General features: G+C 43.3%; 1 protein-coding gene across 1 annotated transcript in view; it reads right to left on the bottom strand.

The window, feature by feature from the left end:
• The window catches only part of LOC118399911 (protein phosphatase 1 regulatory inhibitor subunit 16B), a 131,669-nt gene that overhangs the window by 10,974 nt on the left and 99,699 nt on the right, over window positions 1-20,996 (bottom strand). The window contains exons 4-6 of the mRNA XM_035796131.2: window positions 16,865-17,010; window positions 16,520-16,623; window positions 980-1,104 (exon numbers count right to left, since the gene is read on the bottom strand). Coding sequence (XP_035652024.1) covers window positions 980-1,104; window positions 16,520-16,623; window positions 16,865-17,010 — 375 coding nt within the window. The remainder of the gene's footprint in view (window positions 1-979; window positions 1,105-16,519; window positions 16,624-16,864; window positions 17,011-20,996) is intronic.

A 20,996-nucleotide genomic window follows, 5' to 3' on the forward strand; every position in this document is an offset into this window, starting at 1 on the left:
TCTCACAAATACACTGAGGTTGGAGCCAAAAATCTCAAATTTGGACATATTTTCACCGGTCTAATTCCATTGCTCATGTTTCTTGGCCCAAGCAAGTGTCTTCTTCTTATTGGTGTCCTTTAGTAGTGTTTAAAAAATAATAATTGCAATTCGACCATGAAGGCCTGATTTACGCAGTCTCCCCTGGACAGTTGATGTTGAGATGTGTCTGTTACTTGAAATCTGTGAAGCATTTATTTGGGCTGCAATCTGAGGTGCAGTTAACTAATGAACTTATCCTCTGCAGCAGAGGTAACTCTGGATCTTCCTTTCCTGTGGCGGTCATCATGAAAGCCAGTTAAATCATAGCTCTGGATGGTTTTTGATACTGCGCTTGAAGAAATTTGACAAAGTTCTTGAAATTTTCCGGAATGACTAACCTTCATGTCTTAAAGTAATGATGGACTATTGTTTCTCTTTGATGATTTGAGTTGTTCTTGCCACAATATAGACTTGGTATTTTACCAAATAGGGCTCCTCTGTGTACCACCCTTACCTTGTCACAACACAACTGATTGGATCAACCACATTAAGAAGGAAAGAAATTCCACAAATGTACTTTTAACAAGGCACACCTGTTAATTAAACTGCATTCCGGGTGACTACCTCAGCTTGTTGAGAGAATGCCAAGAGTGTGCAAAGCTGTCAAAGGCAAAGGGTGGCTACTTTGAAGAATCTCAAATAGAAAATATGTTTTGATTTGGTTGATTTGATTTTCATTTGGACCCCTATCTTTTATTTGAATTTGAATTACTTGTTAAACAAAATCTCTTTCTCTAAGCAATTGTACTTGAATGAAAAAATATAATTGAAAAAAATACAAATAAATAGTGCATACAATATAGCTCGGGATTTGTATAATTTATTTTATAGTCTTTTTTGCTCATCTTCATCAAGGGATCCAATACTTCCAGAAGTCTGGTTGTATATATCATCTCACCAGAGTAGCTCCTTGTGAGTCGTTGCGGTTGACGTCCTCTCCCGCAGTCAGCAGCTCCTGTATATCTCCCATCATTCTCCTCTCTACAGACGCCCGGGTCTCGTTGATCATCTCCTGGGTGATGCCTGTCAATCAAAAACAGATGAGAAGTGATATAAGTCAGACAGATGACATCCTGTTCTGAACCACATCCCTTCCAGCATGGTACCAACACCTACACTCGATCCCTCCGATGTCAACAACTACAGACCAGTATCCCTTCTTTCTTTTCTCTCCAAAACTCTTGAACGTGCCGTCCTTGGCCAGCTCTCCCGCTATCTCTCTCAGAATGACCTTCTTGATCCAAATCAGTCAGGTTTCAAGACTAGTCATTCAACTGAGACTGCTCTTCTCTGTATCACGGAGGCGCTCCGCACCGCTAAAGCTAACTCTCTCTCCTCTGCTCTCATCCTTCTAGACCTATCGGCTGCCTTCAATACTGTGAACCATCAGATCCTCCTCTCCACCCTCTCCGAGTTGGGCATCTCCGGCGCGGCCCACGCTTGGATTGCGTCCTACCTGACAGGTCGCTCCTACCAGGTGGCGTGGCGAGAATCTGTCTCCTCACCACGCGCTCTCACCACTGGTGTCCCCAGGGCTCTGTTCTAGGCCCTCTCCTATTCTCGCTATACACCAAGTCACTTGGCTCTGTCATAACCTCACATGGTCTCTCCTATCATTGCTATGCAGACGACACACAATTAATCTTCTCCTTTCCCCCTTCTGATGACCAAGTGGCGAATCGCATCTCTGCATGTCTGGCAGACATATCAGTGTGGATGACGGATCACCACCTCAAGCTGAACCTCGGCAAGACGGAGCTGCTCTTCCTCCCGGGGAAGGACTGCCCGTTCCATGATCTCGCCATCACGGTTGACAACTCCAGAGCGCTAAGAACCTTGGCGTGATCCTGGACAACACCCTGTCGTTCTCAACTAACATCAAGGCGGTGGCCCGTTCCTGTAGGTTCATGCTCTACAACAACCGCAGAGTACGACCCTGCCTCACACAGGAAGCGGCGCAGGTCCTAATCCAGGCACTTGTCATCTCCCGTCTGGACTACTGCAACTCGCTGTTGGCTGGGCTCCCTGCCTGTGCCATTAAACCCCTACAACTCATCCAGAACGCCGCAGCCCGTCTGGTGTTCAACCTTCCCAAGTTCTCTCACGTCACCCCGCTCCTCCGCTCTCTCCACTGGCTTCCACTGAAGCTCGCATCCGCTACAAGACCATGGTGCTTGCCTACGGAGCTGCGAGGGGAACGGCACCTCAGTACCTCTAGGCTCTGATCAGGCCCTACACCCAAACAAGGGCACTGCGTTCATCCACCTCTGGCCTGCTCGCCTCCCTACCACTGAGGAAGTACATTTCCCGCTCAGCCCAGTCAAAACTGTTCGCTGCCCTGGCCCCCAATGGTGGAACACACTCCTCACGACGCCAGGACAGCGGAGTCAATCACCACCTTCCGGAGACACCTGAAACCCCACCTCTTTAAGGAATACCTAGGATAGGATAAGTAATCCTTCTCACCCCCTTTTAAGATTTAGATGCACTATTGTAAAGTGACTGTTCCACTGGATGTCATAAGGTGAATGCACCAATTTGTAAGTCGCTCTGGATAAGAGCGTCTGCTAAATGACTTAAATGTAATGTAAATGTAAATATGTTGGATGCGTAACCAGGTTCAGTAGAGTGCATTCGGAAAGTATTCAGACCACTTGACTTTAGACATTTTGTTACATTACAGCCTCATTCTAAAATGGATTAAATGCACATTTTTACTTGATCTACACACAATACCCCATAATGACAAAGCGAGAACAGTTTTTTTGTGCAAATAAAAAAAACGTATTTACATAAGTATTCAGACCCTATACGATGAGAAGTTGAGAAGCTGAAGTGCATCCTGTTTCCATTGATAATTTTTGAGATGTTTCTACAACTTGATTGGAGTTCACATGTGGTAAATTAAATTGAAAGGACATACTTGGAAAGTCACACTGTCTATATTGGGTCCCACAGTTGACAGCGCATGTCAGATCAAAAACCAAGCCATGAGGTTGAAGGAATTGTCCGTAGAGCTCAGAGACAGGATTGTGTCAAGGCACAGATCTAGGGAAGGGTACCAAAACATCCCCAAGAACACAGTGGCCTCCATTCTTAAATGGAAGAAGTTTGGAACCACCAAGACTATTCCTAAAGTTGGCCGCTAGGTACCATCCCTACGGCGAAGCATGGTGATGGGACCATCATGCCATTGGGGATGTTTTTCAGCGGCAGGGACTGGTAGACAAGTCAGGATCGAGGGAAAGATGAACGGAACAATGTACAGAGAGATCCTTGATGAAAACCTGCTCCAGAGTGCTCAGGCCCTCAGACTGAGACGAAGGTTCACCTTCCAACAGGACAACACCCTAAGCACACAGCCAAGACAACGCAGGAGTGGCTTCGGGACAAGTCTCTGAATGTCCTTGCGTGGCCCAGCCAGAGCCTGGATTTGAACGCAACACGTAAAGCGTTGGTCCCATGTTTCATGAGCTGAAATAAATACGCACAAAATGCTTATTTCTCACAATTTTTTTCTGCACACATTTGTTTACATCTCTGTTAGTGAGCATTTCTCCTTTGCCAACATAATCCATCCATCTGACAGGTGTGGCAAATCAAGAAGCTGATTAAACAGCATGATCATTACACAGGTACATTTTGTGCTGGAGGCAATAAAAGGCCACTGTAAAATGTGCAGTTTTGACACACAACACAATGCCACAGATGTCTCAAGTTTTGAGGGAGCGTGCAATTGGCATGCTGACTGCAGAAATGTTCACCTTGCCAGATAATTTAATGTTAATTTCTCTACCATAAATCACCTCCAAAGTCCTTTTAGAGAATCTGCCAGTATGTCAAACTGGCCTCACAAGCGCAGACCACGTGTAACCACGTCAACCTAGGACCTCCATGTCGGGCTTCTTTACCTGCGGGATCGTCTACGACCAGCAAACCAGACAGCTGATGAAATTGTGGGTTTGCACAACCGAATAATTAATGCGGGAACCTGTCAGAAACAGTCTCATGGAAGCTCATCTGTGAGCTCGTCTTCCACACCAGGGTATTGATCCGACTGCAGTTCAGAGTCGTAACTGACTTCAGTGGGCAAATGCTCACCTTCGATGGCCAATGGCTTGCTGGAGAAGTGTGCTCTTCATGGATGAACCCCGGTTTCAACTGTACCGAGCAGATAGCATACTGTATGGCGTTATGTGGGCGAGCGGTTTGCTGATGTGAACAGAGTACCCCAAGGTGGCGTTGGGGTTATGGTATGGGCAGACATAAGCTATGGACAATGAACACAATTTAATTTTATTGATGGCAATTTGAATGCACAGAGATACCGTGACGAGATCCTGATGCCCATTATTGTTCCATTTATCTACTGTCATCACCTCATGACACAAGAGGGCGCCGTACTGGATGGCCACCGTTTTGCAAGCACCTTTGCCATTTTTGTCATTTATTTTTACACTATTTTCACGAAATGTAACCGCTATAATTTCTTACAACTGACAAGAACTCTAGAACATCAGATCAGCAGTTACTTACCCCAATTTCTACTTCGACTCATGGGCACTCTGTAATTCCAACCCAATTTTCGGGCTACCCAAGATGAAACGCTGGTGGCAAAACCTGCCACCTCTCCCCTCCTGGCTAATGTACGACGGATTTGCTGCCAATGGGACTCTCGGAACTGCAATATTCTTTGCTCTTCATAAACATTGCTCTTGGACAAGATACACCCCACGGCTATCCAACTCGATGGATTCCCCATTCACAGCACAGAGGAGTCGGGGAAATAGAATGGGGGTTGCCTCTACTTCAACCCCTACTAGTGTGCTAATTCCAGCTCGGTTGAAGTGTCGACCACTTTTTACCAATCTTGGAAAACCTGATGGTCAAATGCCGACCCTTCTATCTCGAGGGAGTTTTCAGTTGTTATTGTGCATACATTCTATCTCAGGACAATAAAAATAACAAGCTGGAGCTTAATTGTTGAGGATAGGGGGCAGTATTTTCACTTTGGATGAATTGCGTGCCCATAGTGAACTGCATCGAACTCTGTCCTAGATTGCTAATATATGCATATTATTATTACTATTGGATAGAAAACACGCTGAAGTTTCTAAAACGGTTTGAATTATGTCTGTGAGTATAACAGAACTCATAGGGCAGGCAAACTTCCAAACAAGAAGTGACATTCTGAAAGTTGGAGCAACTTTGACATCATCGCCCCTTCCTTTCCCAACAAGATATGGATCTGGAAGCACTTCCCACTACGCCTTCCACTAGATGTCCTCATTCAGTAGAAAGTGGAATGGAGCATTTGCTGTGAACTTTGACCTAATGGGAGGGAAAATAGTCATTGTCCCGACAGAATGCCATTTTGCTGTGGCGCATTTCTCTGTGGGTGCTATATGGCTGTTCCATTCGGCTCCAGATGAAAACGTATGATCCGGTTGGAACGTTATTGGATATATATGATAATAACATCCTGAAGATTGATTCTCTACTTAGTTTGACCAGTTTATTCGACCTGGAATATATCTTTTGGAAGTTTTCGTGCGAGTTATCTTGGACCAGCAGTCAGTTTTTGGGCACGTGAGCTGAAAGTGATAGCAAATGCAGCTACTTGGACACTAGTATTGGACATTATGGAACAAAACAACGATTTATTGTGGAACTAGGACTCCTTGCACTACATTCTGATGAAAGATCATCAAAGGTAAGTGAATATTTATGTTGTAATTTCGTATTTCTGTTGACTCCAACATGGCGGTTACGTCTGAGCGCCGTCTGAGATTATTGCAATGTTAGGCTTTTTCCGTAACGTTTAAAAAGAAATCTGACACAGCGGTTGCATTAAGAACCAGTGTATCTTTAATTATATGTAGAACATGTATCTTTAGTCAAAGTTTATGATGAGTATTTCTGTTATCTGTCGTAGCTTTCTATAATTCCTCCGGATATTTGAGGAATTTCTGAACATGGCATCAACGTAAACCGAGATTTGTGGTTATAAAAATGCATATTATCGAACAAAACATAAATGTACTGTGTAACATGTCATATGACTGTCATCTGATGAAGATTTTCAAGAGGTTAGTGATTCATTTTATTTCTAATCCTGCTTTTGTGATTTTATCATTGGCTGTAAAAAATGGCTGCGTTTTTTCTTTGGTTTGGTGGTGGTCTAACATAAATATATGTTGAGTTTTCGCTGTAAAACATTTTTAAAATCTGACATGATGGGTAGATGAACAAGATGTTTATCTGTCATTTGAGGTATTGGACTTGTTAATGTGTGAAAGTTAAATATTTCGAAAGAATATATTTTTGAATTCCCTGTGCCACCTTTTCAGCTGAACGGGGGGGGGACGGGGACGGGACTCCTCGGTTAACGAACTGTAAAAGGCTATTAACAAGCAGGAAACCCTACAGCCAAAGGCTGCCTTTCTGGTTGCCAGCTATTTTAATTTGGCGTCACTAAGACACGAGATGCCCAACTTCCATCAACACGTCTCCAATGTCACTAGGGGCGATAAAGTGCTAGACCACTGCTATTCTACCAACAAACAAGCACACAAGGCCCAGCCTAGTTCCACCATTTGGCAAATCAGATCATGACTCTGTACTGTTGTTTCCTGTTTACAAACAGAAGCTAAAACAGGCAGTACATGCAATTCACTTGGTTGAGAAATGGTCACCAGAAACAGAGGTTATGCTACAGAACTGGCTTTTCTATCGCTGGAATATGTTTTGAGAATCTGCCGATAACGTCGACGAGCTAACCACCTCCATCACAGTCTTCATTAGAAAATGCATCTGCAACATTGTAACCACGGTGAAGGTTCGCTGCTTCCCCAATCAAAAGTGCTGGATTAACACCGAGGTTGGTGCTAAACTAAAGAGCAGGCTACCCCACACAGAGCTTTCGTATACAATCCTGATGCTACGACCGAAGACAGGAATAAGTACAATAAGGCCCGCTATGACCTCCGCAGAGTCATCAAACAAGCAAAAGGACAATATAGAAATAAGGTGGAATCATATTACACAGGCTCCAAAGCCCGCCACATGTGGCAGGGGCTACAGTCCATTATGATTACAAATGAAGACCCAACCGTGATCTGCCCAATGTCATGATGGTCCTGTGAGGATCAGAATGGGTCAGATCAGCTTGGCGGTAACCAGAATCTCTCTCACCCACAGATGGGAGGAGGGAACTGGACCGGTTTGACAGCTCACACCCTGTCGTAAATTAAAGGAAAGGAGATCCAGAGAGGTCTCCCTCTCCAATATTAACCAAAGGAATGTCTTTGTAAACAGTCTTCATGCCAAAACTTTAACAGTTTCTAAAGCGAATACTATAACAATATGTCTAAGAATGCGGGGAATGGTCGGAGATGATCTATAGAAAATGAATGTCATGTTGGTTTTTATTTTGTGATGTAATTAAAAAAGGTTATAAAGGAAATACTGTAACTTGGAAAGTACACTGCTCAAAAAAATAAAGGGAACACTAAAATAACACATCCTAGATCTGAATGAATGAAATATTCTTATTAAATACTTTTTTCTTTACATAGTTGAATGTGCTGACAACAAAATCACACAAAAATTATCAATGGAAATCAAATTTATCAACCCATGGAGGTCTGGATTTGGAGTCACACTCAAAATTAAAGTGGAAAACCACACTACAGGCTGATCCAATGTAATGTCCTTGAAACAAGTCAAAATGAGGATCAGTAGTGTGTGTGGCCTCCACGTGCCTGTATGACCTCCCTACAATGCCTGGGCATGCTCCTGATGAGGTGGCGGATGGTATCCTGAGGGATCTCCTCCCAGACCTGGACTAAAGAATGGATGGAGCGAGACATGATGTCCCAGATGTGCTCAATTGGATTCAGGTCTGGGGAACGGGCGGGCCAGTCCATAGCATCAATGCCGTCCTCTTGCAGGAACTGCTGACACACTCCAGCCACATGAGGTCTAGCATTGTCTTGCATTAGGGGGAACCCAGGGCCAACCGCACCAGCATATGGTCTCACAAGGGATCTGAGGATCTCATCTCGGTACCTAATGGCAGTCAGGCTACCTCTGGCGAGCACATGGAGGGCTGTGCTGTCCCCCAAAGAAATGCCACCCCACACCATGACTGACCCACCGCCAAACCGGTCATGCTGGAGGATGTTGCAGGCAGCAGAACGTTCTCCACGGCGTCTCCAGATTGTCACATGTGCTCAGTGTGAACCTGCTTTCATCTGTGAAGAGCACAGGGCGCCAGTGGCGAATTTGCCAATCTTGGTGTTCTCTGGCAAATGCCAAACGTCCTGCACGGTGTTGGGCTGTAAGCACAACCCCCACCTGTGAACGTCGGGCCCTCATACCACCCTGTCTGTTTCTGACGGTTTGAGCAGACACATGCACATTTGTGGCCTGCTGGAGGTCAGTTTGCAGGGCTCTGGCAGTGCTCCTCCTGCTCCTCCTTGCACAAAGGCGGAGGTAGCGGTCCTGCTGCTGGGTTGTTGCCCTCCTACGGCCTCCTCCACGTTTCCTGATGTACTGGCCTGTCTCCTGATAGCGCCTCCATGCTCTGTACACTACGCTGACAGACACAGCAAACCTTCTTGCCACAGCTCGCATTGATGTCCCATCCTGGATGAGCTGCACTCCCTGAGTCACTTGTGTGGGTTGTAGACTCAGTCTCATGCTACCACTAGAGTGAAAGCACCGCCAGCATTCAAAAGTGACCAAAACATCAGCCAGGAAGTATAGGAACTGAGAAGTTGTCTGTAGTCATCACCTGCAGAACCACTCCTTTATTGGGGGTGTCTTGCTAATTGCCTATAATTTCCACCTGTTGTCTATTCCATTTGCACAACAGCATGTGAAATGTATTGTCAATCAGTGTTGCTTCCTAAGTTTGATTTCACAGAAGTGTGATTGACTTGGAGTTACATTGTGTTGTTTAAGTGTTCCCTTTATTTTTTTGAGCAGTGTATATCCCCTTTATCTGTCAAGTTTCCATCCAATACGTTGTGCATGTAATATGAATTAATATGAATCCCAGACTAGATCAGAACATCGCCAGGCTGCAGCTGCACATGTAAAGTGGTTCAAACTCTGACCATCAACACGAGGTGGAGAGAGGAGAAAACTCTTCTCTCGGACAATCACTGGTACAGCTTATTACCAGTCCTAAGCCAAATATCTAGAAAAGCAAATCTAAGTGGGACCATCCTACTACTCTTCTCAAATCACCGTAGTATGCTACTCGCATCACCAATGGGAACCGTCGACATGGCTGGCTAACCACTTCCAAGGAGCATCTTCCAGAGTGAACAACAGTAGAAGACGGGAAAGGGGAGACCCCTTTTGAAAGGCCAACTACCTTCCTAAGGAGGGCTGGTTCCGACAGAGATAAACGGCGAATGAAGCCATTCACATGTAACGTTAAACACATTCATGATTTCTTATGCCAAACAGGTGGTGGTTCATGTTCAAAGTATATGATTACTGTGAAAATAGTTTCTAAAATGTATCAATGACAAGTGTCTCTTTCTCTCTCTCTCTCCCCCCGCTTCATGTCATTGTGTAAAAAAAATAAAAAATATTTAAAAAATCAACATATTGTGTCTGCTAGGGACCTTTTCCTCATGTATTAAGTGTGTATGTTTATTCTGTGTCATTTATTTATCTAGTAAATAAATAATTAAACCAATTTGTGTAGTACTGAATCACAAGTAAGGTTGGGGTTTTGCAGATCCAAGAAAGTTCTGACTGTTCAGAATGATGATCTGATAAGAGGTTATGATTTAATACGTTGACTGTTTTATGGATGTGAAAAGTAAAGACCTTTCGAGTTTAATTCGGGAGATCAGCAACTGCTCTCGTGGTGCCCCAAATTCCAAATGACTTAACCTATTGCGTCGAGCAATCCCGTATCCGGGAGCGTAATTATAGCCTCAAGCTCATTACCATAATGCAACGTATTCATGAAAATCGCAAATGAAATTAAATAAATATATTGGCTCACAGGCTTAGCCTTTTGTTAACAACACTCATCTCAGATTTTCAAAATATGCTTTTCAACCATAGCTACACAAGCATTTGTGTAAGAGTATTGATAGCTAGCATAGCATTAAGCCTAGCATTCAGCAGGCAACATTTTCACAAAAACAAGAAAAGCATTCAAATAAAATCATTTACCTTTGAAGAACTTCGGATGTTTTCAATGAGGAGACTCTCAGTTAGATAGCAAATGTTCAGTTTTTCCAAAAATATTATTTGTGTAGGAGAAATCGCTCCGTTTTGTTCATCACGTTTGGCTAAGAAAACCCCGAAAATTCAGTCATTACAACGCCAAACTTTTTTCCAAATTAACTCCATAATATCGACAGAAACATGGCAAACATTTAGAATCAATCCTCAAGGTGTTTTTCACATATCTATTCGATGATAAGTCATTTGTGCAGTTTGGTTTCTCCTCTGAAGCAAATGGTAAAATACGCAATAATTGCAATGGAGGACACCAACCGGAGCACCTGGTAAATGTAGTCTCTTATGGTCAATCTTCCAATGATATGCCTACAAATACGTCAATGCTGCAGACACCTTGGGGAAACGACAGAAAGTGTAGGCTCATTCCTTGCGCATTCACAGCCATATAAGGAGATATCGGAACAAAGCGCATTCAAAATCTCGGGCATTTCCTGTTTGAAATGTCATCTTGGTTTCGCCTGTAGCATCAGTTCTGTGGCACTCACAGATAATATCTTTGCAGATTTGGAAACATCAGAGTGTTTTCTTTCCAAAGCTGTCAATTATATGCATAGTCGAGCATCTTTTCGTGACATTTTTTATCGATAATTTAAAAGAGCGCCCCCTATATCCAAGAAGTTAATTGTTACATGATTAGTTTAAATCGGGTAACAATTAAACATAGTTAGTGGATTCGATAAATAACAGTCATCAGATTAATGAAAGTAAAGTCACGACACCAACAATGCCTCTCTACCAGACAAACTTATTGTATTTTGTGCACGCTTTGACAACAACAACATCGAGCCGGGTGAGGGCCATCACTGACCTAGAGGACTGGGTGATTTAACTCTCCAAAGCCGACGTGAGAAAGGTCTTTAATCAGGTCAACACCCGCAGGGCTGAGGGCCCCATTGGTATTCCAGAGCGCGTTCACAGAGCATGCCGCGAACAGCTGGCAGGCATAATCACTGTCATTTTCAACCTCTTCTTGTCCCAGTCTGTAATCCCCACGTTTTAAAATGACCACCATCATTCCTGTTCCTAAGAACTCTAAGGCTTCATGCCACAATGATTACCACCCTGTAGGACTCACTGCTGTAAACATGAAGGCTGGTTATAGCACACATTAACTCCATCATCCTCGCCACCCTAGACCTACTCCAATTTGCATACCACCCCAACAGATCCATAGACGACGCAATCTCAATTGCTCTCCACACTGCCCTTACCCACCTAAATAAGACTAATATCTATGTGAGAATGTTGTTCATTGACTACAGCTCAGCGTTCAACACAATTATCCCCTCCAAGCTCATCACCAGGTTTAGGACTCTGGGTCTGAACACCGACCTCTGCAACTAGATCCTGGACTTCCTGATGGGCTGACCCAACGTGGTGAGGGTAGGCAACATCAATTCCTGGAAGCTGGAAATATCCCATTTCTTCCATGGCCTGCATATTCAGACAAGCATGTTCCAGTTCCCGCCAATATCCAGCAACTTCACACAGCCATTGAAGTGGAGTGGGACAACAGTCCACAGGCCACAATCAACAGCCTGATCAACTCTATGCAAAGGAGATGTGTCGAGCTGCATGAAGCAAATTGTGGTCACACCAGATACTGACTGGTTCTCTGAGCCAAGTCCTTGCCTTTTTGAAGGTATCTGTGATCAACAGATTCATATCTGTATTCCCAGTCATGTTAAATCCATAGATTAGGGCCTAATGCTTTTATTTCAATTGACTGATTTCCTTATATGAACTGTAACTCAGTAAAATCTTTGAAATTGTTGCATGTTGCGTTTATATTTTTCTTCAGTGTATATGTCACCAAATACCTGATTAAAACACATGGTTTTGCAATTAAGGTCTACAGTAGTCTCAACAGCACCCCAGAGGGTAGTCTTACCAACCTTTTTTTGAACCGTAGGACACCTTGATGGGATAAACATTTTTTTTGCGGCATACCAGAACTGTCCCTATGAATTTATTTTGTGATAATGACCTCCATCTCATCTGATCCATACTGCAAATCTATTTTGTGACAAATGTTTTTTATAGATTAAAAAGGGTTCATTTGAACCCGTTTCATAGTTCCTTACCTATGATGATTAATTTGTGTTCGCCTATAAGAGTGTCCCACAATCCGCAGTTATAAAATAGGTATTTTGTTTTGAAAGGTTTGAGCTAGAGACTAGCCATTTTCTGCATTGTAAAGGTGTAACTCACGACACAAAGCCATGCGGTTTATTTCCATGGCAGAGGCTGTGGTACAGTTAAGCCTAATCGGACTTGCCTGTCCTATTGGTTCTCACAGGTGAAGTAAAATAAAAAAATGACTTTGCTCGTGATGTGCGCCCCTCACATGATACAAATGTAAGAACAGCCTGAGCGCACTGGACATAAAACAACGATACAGATGTAACCAGGTCCCATTCAATGTATAATCTGAGCGGCACTGGTGCTCCCAGTGAAAATTACATGTGCATTCCACGGGTCACGTTTATAAGGGAGTGTTACTTTTTAAAATCAAGATTAGGAAAGGTTTCGCTCAGACCTGAGAGTTACTCAAGGCACACCGGCTGGAAACCACTGCTCTAGGGCAGGATTTCCCAATCTTCTCCTTGGGCCGCCATAGAAGTTTCTCATTTTTGTTTTAACCCTAAACTGGCACACCTGATTCAATTAGTCAACTAATCATCAAACCTTCGACTAACTGAATCAGGTGTGTCAGTTTAGGGTTACAACAAAAATCTGAAATCTCTGGAGGGGCCCCAGGGAGACAGTTGGGACTCTGTGCTCTAGGATAGCACCATTGTGTAGCCGGAGGACAGCTATTTTCCATCCTCCTCTGGCTACAATGACTTCAATACAAAACCTAGGAGGCCTGTACTTCTCACCCCCTTGCATAGACCTACAGTTGAAGTCAGAAGTTAACATACACCTTAGCAAAATACATTGAAACTCAGATTTCACAATTCCTGATATCTAATCCTAGTAAAAATCCCCTGTCTTAGGTTAGTTAGGATCACCACTTTATTTTAAGAATGTGGGTCAGCAGTTTACATACACTCTATTAGTATTTGGTTGCATTATCTTCAAATTGTTTAACTTGGGTCAAATGTTTGGGGCAGCCTTCATCAAGCTTACCACAATAGGTTGGGTGAATTTTGGCCCATTCCTCCTAACAGAGCTGGTGTAACGGAGTCAGGTTGTAAAGCCTCTTTGCGAGCACAGGCTTTTTCAGATCTGCCCTATGGGATTGAGGTCTGGGCTTTGTGATGGCCACTCCAATACCTTGACTTTGTTGTCCTTAAGCCATTTTGCCACAACTTTGGAAGTATGCTTGGGGTCATTGTCCATTTGGAAGACCCATGCTTTAACTTCCTGACTGATGTCTTGAGATGTTGCTTCAATTTATCCACATAATTCTCCTGTTTCATGACGCCATCTATTTTGTGAAGTGCACCATTCCCTCCTGCAGCAAAGCACCCCCACAACATGATGCTGCACCCCCGTGCTTCACGGTTGGGATGGTGATCGTCGGCTTGCAAGCGTCCCCCCTTTTTCCTCCAAACATAACGATGGTCTTTATGGCCAAACAGTTCTATTTGTGTTTCATCAGACCAGAGGACATTTCTCCAAAAAGTACAATCTTTGTCCCCATGAGCAGTTGCAAACCGTAGTCAAGCTTTTTTTCCTTGCTGAGCGGCCTTTCAGGTTATTTCAAAATTGGACTCGTTTTACTGTGGCTATAGATACTTTTGTACCGGTTTCCTCCAGCATCTTCACATGGTCCTTTGCTGTTGTTCTGTGATTGATTTGCACCTTTCGCACCAATGTACGTTCATCTCTAGGAGACAGAAAGCATCTCCTTCCTGAGAGGTATGACTGCTATGTGGTCCCATGGTGTTTTTACTTGCGTACTATTGTTTGTATATATGAACGTGTACCTTCAGGCATTTGGAAATTGCTCCCAAGGATGACCCAGACTTGTGGAGGTCTTCCCATGATGTCCAGCAACGAGGCACTGAGTTTGAAGGTAGGCCTTGAAATACATCCACAGGTACACCTCCAATTGACTCAAATGTCAATTAGCCTATCAGAAGCTTCTAAAGCCATGACATTTTCTGTAATTTTCCAAGCTGTTTAAAGGCACAGTCAACTTAGTGTATGTACACTTCTGGCCCACTGGAATTGTGGGTCAGACCAAACATATTGTATTTTCAGCTGTTTGAAGCTGGTGTACAAAACTGAAAGAGAATTTAACGAGAAACACAGAAATAGCACACATAGAACATATCTACAGCTTCTTAGACATGCTTTCGATGAGAATGACAGATCTATAACACACAATTCTATGTGAATTTGGTCAGGTCGCCCAAAAGGTCAAATATTGCCGCTTTAAGAGGGGATGACCACTCCATCAACAGTGTCAACTCTCTCCTGATATGAACTGAAGCCATGTCTCATGTGCCCTCTCATCCACTGGAATATTTCCTCTCCAAGCACTGCTAATAGCTTATCAATGTTCTCTCATTACTGTATGTATAGTCCATCACATACGCAAACATAATAACATTATTACAAATCAATGTGACTTTAATCCTTGCTTTGATGAACTTATTAGCTCATTTGTCTAACTGCATTGTGTTATTGTTTTTCGTTTTCCAAGTCAAATCCTGTCCTCAATGGAAGAGTTGAGCACTTCAACACCATCCATCCATGGTGAGCCTGTCCTGCATTGAAGCCTAGCCCCTGAACATCTCAACCCGTCCTGCACTGAAGTCAACCCCCCGAAAACCTCAACTCATATTCTCTGCCTCAAACCCTATTACAGTGGCTAAGTCACTGGCTTACTGGTGCTCTTCCATGCCATCCCTAGGAGGGGTGCACCACTTGAGTGGGTTGAGTCGCTGATGTGATTTTCCTGTCCGGGTTGGCACCGCACCTTGGGTTGTTCCGTGGGGGAGATCTTCGTGGGCTATACCCAGCCTTGTCTCAGGATGGTAAGTTGGTGGTTGGAGATATCCCTCTAGTCGTGTGCGGGCTGTGCTTTGGCAAAGTGGTTGGGGTTATATCCTGCCTGTTTGGCCCCGTCCGGGTGTATCGTCGGATGGGGCCAATATCTCCCGACCCCTCCTTTCTCTGCCTCCAGTATTGATGCTGCAATAGTTTGTGTCGGGGGGTTAGGGTCAGTCTGTTATATCTGGAGTATTTCTCCAGTCTTATCCGGTGTCCTGTGAATTTAAGTATGCTCTCTCTAATTCTCTATTTCTTTCTCTCTCTCGGAGGACCTGTGCCCTAGGACAATGCCTCAGGACTACCTGGCCTGATGACTCCTTGCTGTCCCCAGTCCACCTGGTCGTGCTGCTTCTCCAGTTTCAACAGATCTGCCTGCGGCTATGGAACACTGGCCTGTTCACCGGACATGCTACCTGTCCCAGACCTGCTGTTTTCAATTCTGTAGAGACAGCAGGAGCGGTAGGTAGAGATACTCTGAATGATCGGCTATGAAAAGCCAACTGACATTTACTCCTGAGGTGCTGACCTGTTGCACCCTCTACAACCACTGTGATTATTATTATTATTTGACCCTGCTGGTCATCTATGAACATTTGAACATCTGGGCCATGTTCTGTTATAATCTCCACCCGGGACAGCCAGAAGAGGACTGGCCACCACTAGGTTTCTTCCTAGGTTCTGGCCTTTCTAGAGAGTTTTTCCTAGCCACTGTGCTTCTACACCTGCATTGCTTGCCGTTTGGAGTTTTAGGCTGGGTTTCTGTACAGCACGTTGTGACATCAGCTGATGTAAGAAGGGCTTTAAAAATACATTTGATTGATCGATTGATACACTCATTCAATCACTGCTGTGATCCCTTGCCAACACTGTGTAAGTAGCCCAATAATATTTGACTATAAATGTCTTTATTAAGTGGTTTCAGGTTAAAAAAAAAAAAAAATTTAAATGACAATCTCTGAAACACGCTTTGTCATCTCCGTGCAGTCCACGCCTATTCCGTGGGTCTCCCATCCTCCCACATTTTTCAAGTCACTAGCCTCCACTGCTCTACCGTTCAGCTATATTATTGAGGATATCAGAGAACTAGGACTTCCGGTGCTACAGTGAAAGCCGGCTGACATATCAAAGAAGTATATATTTTTTTTTATTCGCTCACCTCGATTGGCCATTGCGGTCTCGATGATATCCAGGGTAGGGTCATCTTCACACAGGTCATAGGGCATGTTGCCGTCAGAGTTCACAGCTAACAGGTCTGCTCCACTGGGAAGGTGGAAAACCAATAAGAGATAAGTGTGACTTAATTGGTTAGAGCATAGCGATTGCAATGCCAAGGTCATGGGTTTAATCTCCTCAGGGATCAAAAACATAGTAAAAATGTATGCTCTCACTGTACTGTAATAGTCTTGGACCAAATAAAATACAGATCTGACATTAATAAATACAAGACATATAGATGGAAAGCTGCAGTGTTATGTGTAGTGTGACTAAGCCACTGTCTTACTGTTGTATGAGGACCTTGACCAGTCCTGCATGTCCACAGGTGGCAGCAGCATGTAGCGGGGTCCAAAGTTCATTGTCCTGGGCGTTTACACTGGCACTACGATTCAACAGGATCTTTACCATCTCCTCATAGTTATCAATACAGCACTGGGGGAGAGAGAGAGGTAGCGAGAGAGAGAGGAAGCGAGAGAGGTAGCAAGAGAGGAAGCAATGGAATATTAGCTTAATTTAATGCTACAAACTAAATGCATCGATGTAACAAGACCCTGTAGAATCTATGAGACAGAATCTCTAATGCTGTATAAATGTATTTTATAGAACTTTATAATTCCACTGAGACTTGTTAAGAATACATTAAGCATCACAAAGATGTTACTCTGACATTTCCACTGCTGTGTGGGTTGTGTGTGTAATTAACAGCAAGAAGTGGGCTAAGAGTAAAACAAACAAATTACCAGGGTGTGGAAAACCATTGTTTTCTCCATCAGAAATAATTGGAGCTAACTAATGCTCAGTGGTGGTCAAAGTACTCAATTGTCATACTTGAGTAAAAGTAAAGTCACCCCCAGTCAAATACTACTTGAGTAATAGTATCTGGTATTAAATATAATTAAGTACAGTGGTGGAAAAAGTATCAGTTGTCATCTTTGAGTAAAAGTAAAAAGAAAATGCTATATGCTCCTTACAAATTCCTTATATTATGCAAAACGGGCAGCATTTCTATTTATTTAAGGACAGCCTGGGGCACACTAACACTCAGCCATAATTTACAAACGCAGTATATATGTTTAGTGAGTATGCCAGTTCAGAGGCAGTCGGGATGACAACACGTTATATTGATATGTGCGTGCATTGGACCATATTGCTGTCCTGACTGAACATTCAAATATGTAACAAGTACTTCTGGGTGTCAGGGAAAATGTATGGGAGTAAAAAAGTACATATTTCTCCTTAGAAATGTAGTGTAAAAGTAAAAGTTGCCAAAAATATAAATAGTAAAGTAAGATAGATATCCCCAAAAACAACTTAAGTACTTCAAAGTATTTTTACCTAGATACTTTATACCACTGCTAATGCTATGGAGGTGTGTCACTGTGATAGCCTTTACAGAGGCTGTACAGAGAATGACAGAGACAAATGAAAGAAAAGGAACATAGAGATCAGAGATACTGTATGGCAAACCTTGAAAGACAAACAAAGTTCTCTTTACAATGATTTGTTTTGATATCTCACAACGGGGATTCGCTAAGATCACCTACTCTTGGAATAACCAATCAAAATAATCTATTGGAGACAGACAGGTAGAGTGGCAAATGATGTGAGCCCATCACCTCTTTAAAATGAGGTACTCTCCAGACCTCTGGTTATTCTCACTGCTCTTCCTCACAAAGGGAACCATTCTCTAGCTCTCCTCAGATCGACTGGATCCCTGTTTTCCTACTTAACTGCTCACAAGTGAACCTTAAAGGACATCGCCGCCAAGCGTAGGTCTTCGGACCCTGTCGAGAAGTTGAGTACTGACCGAAAGTTTTTTGTTTTGTGTAAAAATTCCTTTCTACTTCTCAGTCTCCATTGGTAGCTTGCTTCATGGCCAGCTATTGCAACTCGATTATACCACGCTGCAAAGCTTAGACTAACTTGGTAAGCTCGCTGAGAGGCACGCTAACCTCACTAGCATACCCTACCTGCAACACATTAGCATTGTTAGCTCCCTTCTCTCGCGTAATTTAACCTAAGTTCTCCCGTTTGTGTTAAACAGAGCGACGGTCTCAGCCTCGTGGGTCATTCGGTCGCAGGAGCCCACTATCTGAAGACTAACTCTGCCCCCATACAGTTTTCTTCAGGCAGCACTGAGCTAGCCACGGCACCTTGACGACGAGGTAGCTGCTAGCTAGCTAATGCCCCACTAGCTTCGTGGCTATAGCGTTCTACTGTGCTCAGTATTGCTAGCTATTAGCCGCAAGCATTCTGACTAGCTAGCTAGCTAGCTTATTGCGCTGTTTACATGAGATATGATTTGCTAGCCACCAGCCCCCACGCTTCTAACTAGTTACCTATGCTGTCTACATGTTGTCCTTACAACAAGCATTGCTTTGTCCCCCTAGCAAGCCTTGTTCTTCACAATGTTATTGTGAATGTTGTTTTTGGCCATCATTATATTATTGTCAATGTTGATTTTGGCCATCATTATAAGCCTGCCACACACATTATACGATATATTTAACATAAGAATGAGTGTGAGTTTGTCACAACCCGGCTTGTGGGAAATGACAGAGTTCATATAGGACCAGGGCACAAATAATAATAATAATAATAATAATCATCAATAATTGCTCTTTATTTAACCATCTTACATATAAAACCTTATTTGCTCATCGAAAATTGTAAATAACTCACCACAGGTTAATGAGAAGGGTGTGCTTGAAAGGATGCACAAAACTCTGCAATGTTAGGTTGTATTGGAGAGAGTCTTAGTCTTAAATAATTTTCCACACACAGTCTGTGCCTCGATTTAGTTCTCGTGCTAGTGAGGGCCGAGAATCCACGCTCACATAGGTACGCGGTTGCAAAGGGTATCAGTGCCTTAACAGCCCGATTTGCCAAGGCAGGACACTCTGAGCGCAGGCCAATCCAGTAATCTGGCAGTGGCTTCTGTTTAAATCCAATTTTCACAGAATCGCTTGTTGCAGTTACGATGAGGCTCTCTTGTTATTGGTAAGTGGACTGGAGGAAGGGCATGAAAGGGATAATGAATCCAGTTGTTTGTGTCATCTGTTTCGGGAAAGTACCTGCGTAATTGCGCACCCAACTCACTCAGGTGCTTCGCTATATCACATTTGACAATTATGGAAAGACCTGTGTGTTGTTCTTAATGCAGACAGATGAGAGCTCCAACTTCTTAAATCATAGCCTCAATTTTGTCCCGCACATTGAATATAGGTGCGGTGAGTCCCTGTAATCCTAGACTCAGATCATTCAGATGAGAAAAAACATCACCTATATAGGCCAGTCGTGTGAAAAACTTGTCATCATGCAAGCAGTCAGACAAGTGAAAATTATGGTCATTAAAAGAAAACTTTAAGCTTGTCTCTCAATTTTAAAAAACGTGTCAATACCTTGCCTCTTCATAACCAGCGTTACATGGTCGCTGTCCATATCATTGTATAGTGTAGAAGATACGAGAGTTCAGGGTCCTTGCTTTAACGAAGTTAACCATTTTCTCTGTAGAAAATGTATTTCAAGCTGTCAGGCATTCCCTTGGCAGCAAGAGCCTCTCGGTGAATGCTGCAGTGTACCCAAGTGGCATCAGGAGCCACTGCTTGCATGCGCGTTACCACTCCGCTATGTCTCCCTATCGTGGCTTTTGCGCCATCAGTACAGACACCAACACATCTTGACCACCAACGTCCATTTGATGTCACAAAGCTGTCCAGTATTTTAAAAATATTGTCCTGGTTTCCAGAAGAGGATGTCTTCCTTAATTGACCCCCATTAACATAACGGACACATACCAGGAGCTGTGCCAGGCCCGCCACGTCTGTTGATTCATCCAGCTGTAATGCATAGAATTCACTGGCTTGTATGCGAAACAGTAATAGTTTCAAAACATCTCCTGCCATGTCACTGATGCACCGTGAAACAGTGTTTGATGAATAGTTTTTTGGGTCTTTTCCCACAGCATTGTCCCAGCCATATCCGTGGCAACAGGAAGAATTAAGTCCTCCACAATAGTATGGGGCTTGCCTGTCCTAGCCACTCGGTAACTCACCATATGACGCTTCTAGCCCCTTCTTATTAATGGTATCTGTTGCTTTTATACATATATTACTATTCTATAGTCATTAATTGTCACTCAAAAAACTCCTGTGGCTTATTTCTCAAGTGGGCATGTATTGTTTCTAAATGTCTGCGCAAGAGTGAAGGTTTCATTGAGTTGTGAGATATCTACGTTTGGCTACATATGGACCGTTAGTGGAATTCCCGCGAGAGAGTAACAGTTAATGTGATTTGATAATTATTTGACTATGCTACCTGTATTTGACATTGTGTTATTATTTGGCTTAACACTAGATGGTTTTATTTTATTTTTGGCAGTGAAACAAGGCTACTCAGTTAAGGAAAAAAAAAATATT

The sequence above is a fragment of the Oncorhynchus keta genome, chromosome 21 (genome assembly GCF_023373465.1).
Source record: "Oncorhynchus keta strain PuntledgeMale-10-30-2019 chromosome 21, Oket_V2, whole genome shotgun sequence".
Taxonomy (NCBI): domain Eukaryota; kingdom Metazoa; phylum Chordata; class Actinopteri; order Salmoniformes; family Salmonidae; genus Oncorhynchus; species Oncorhynchus keta.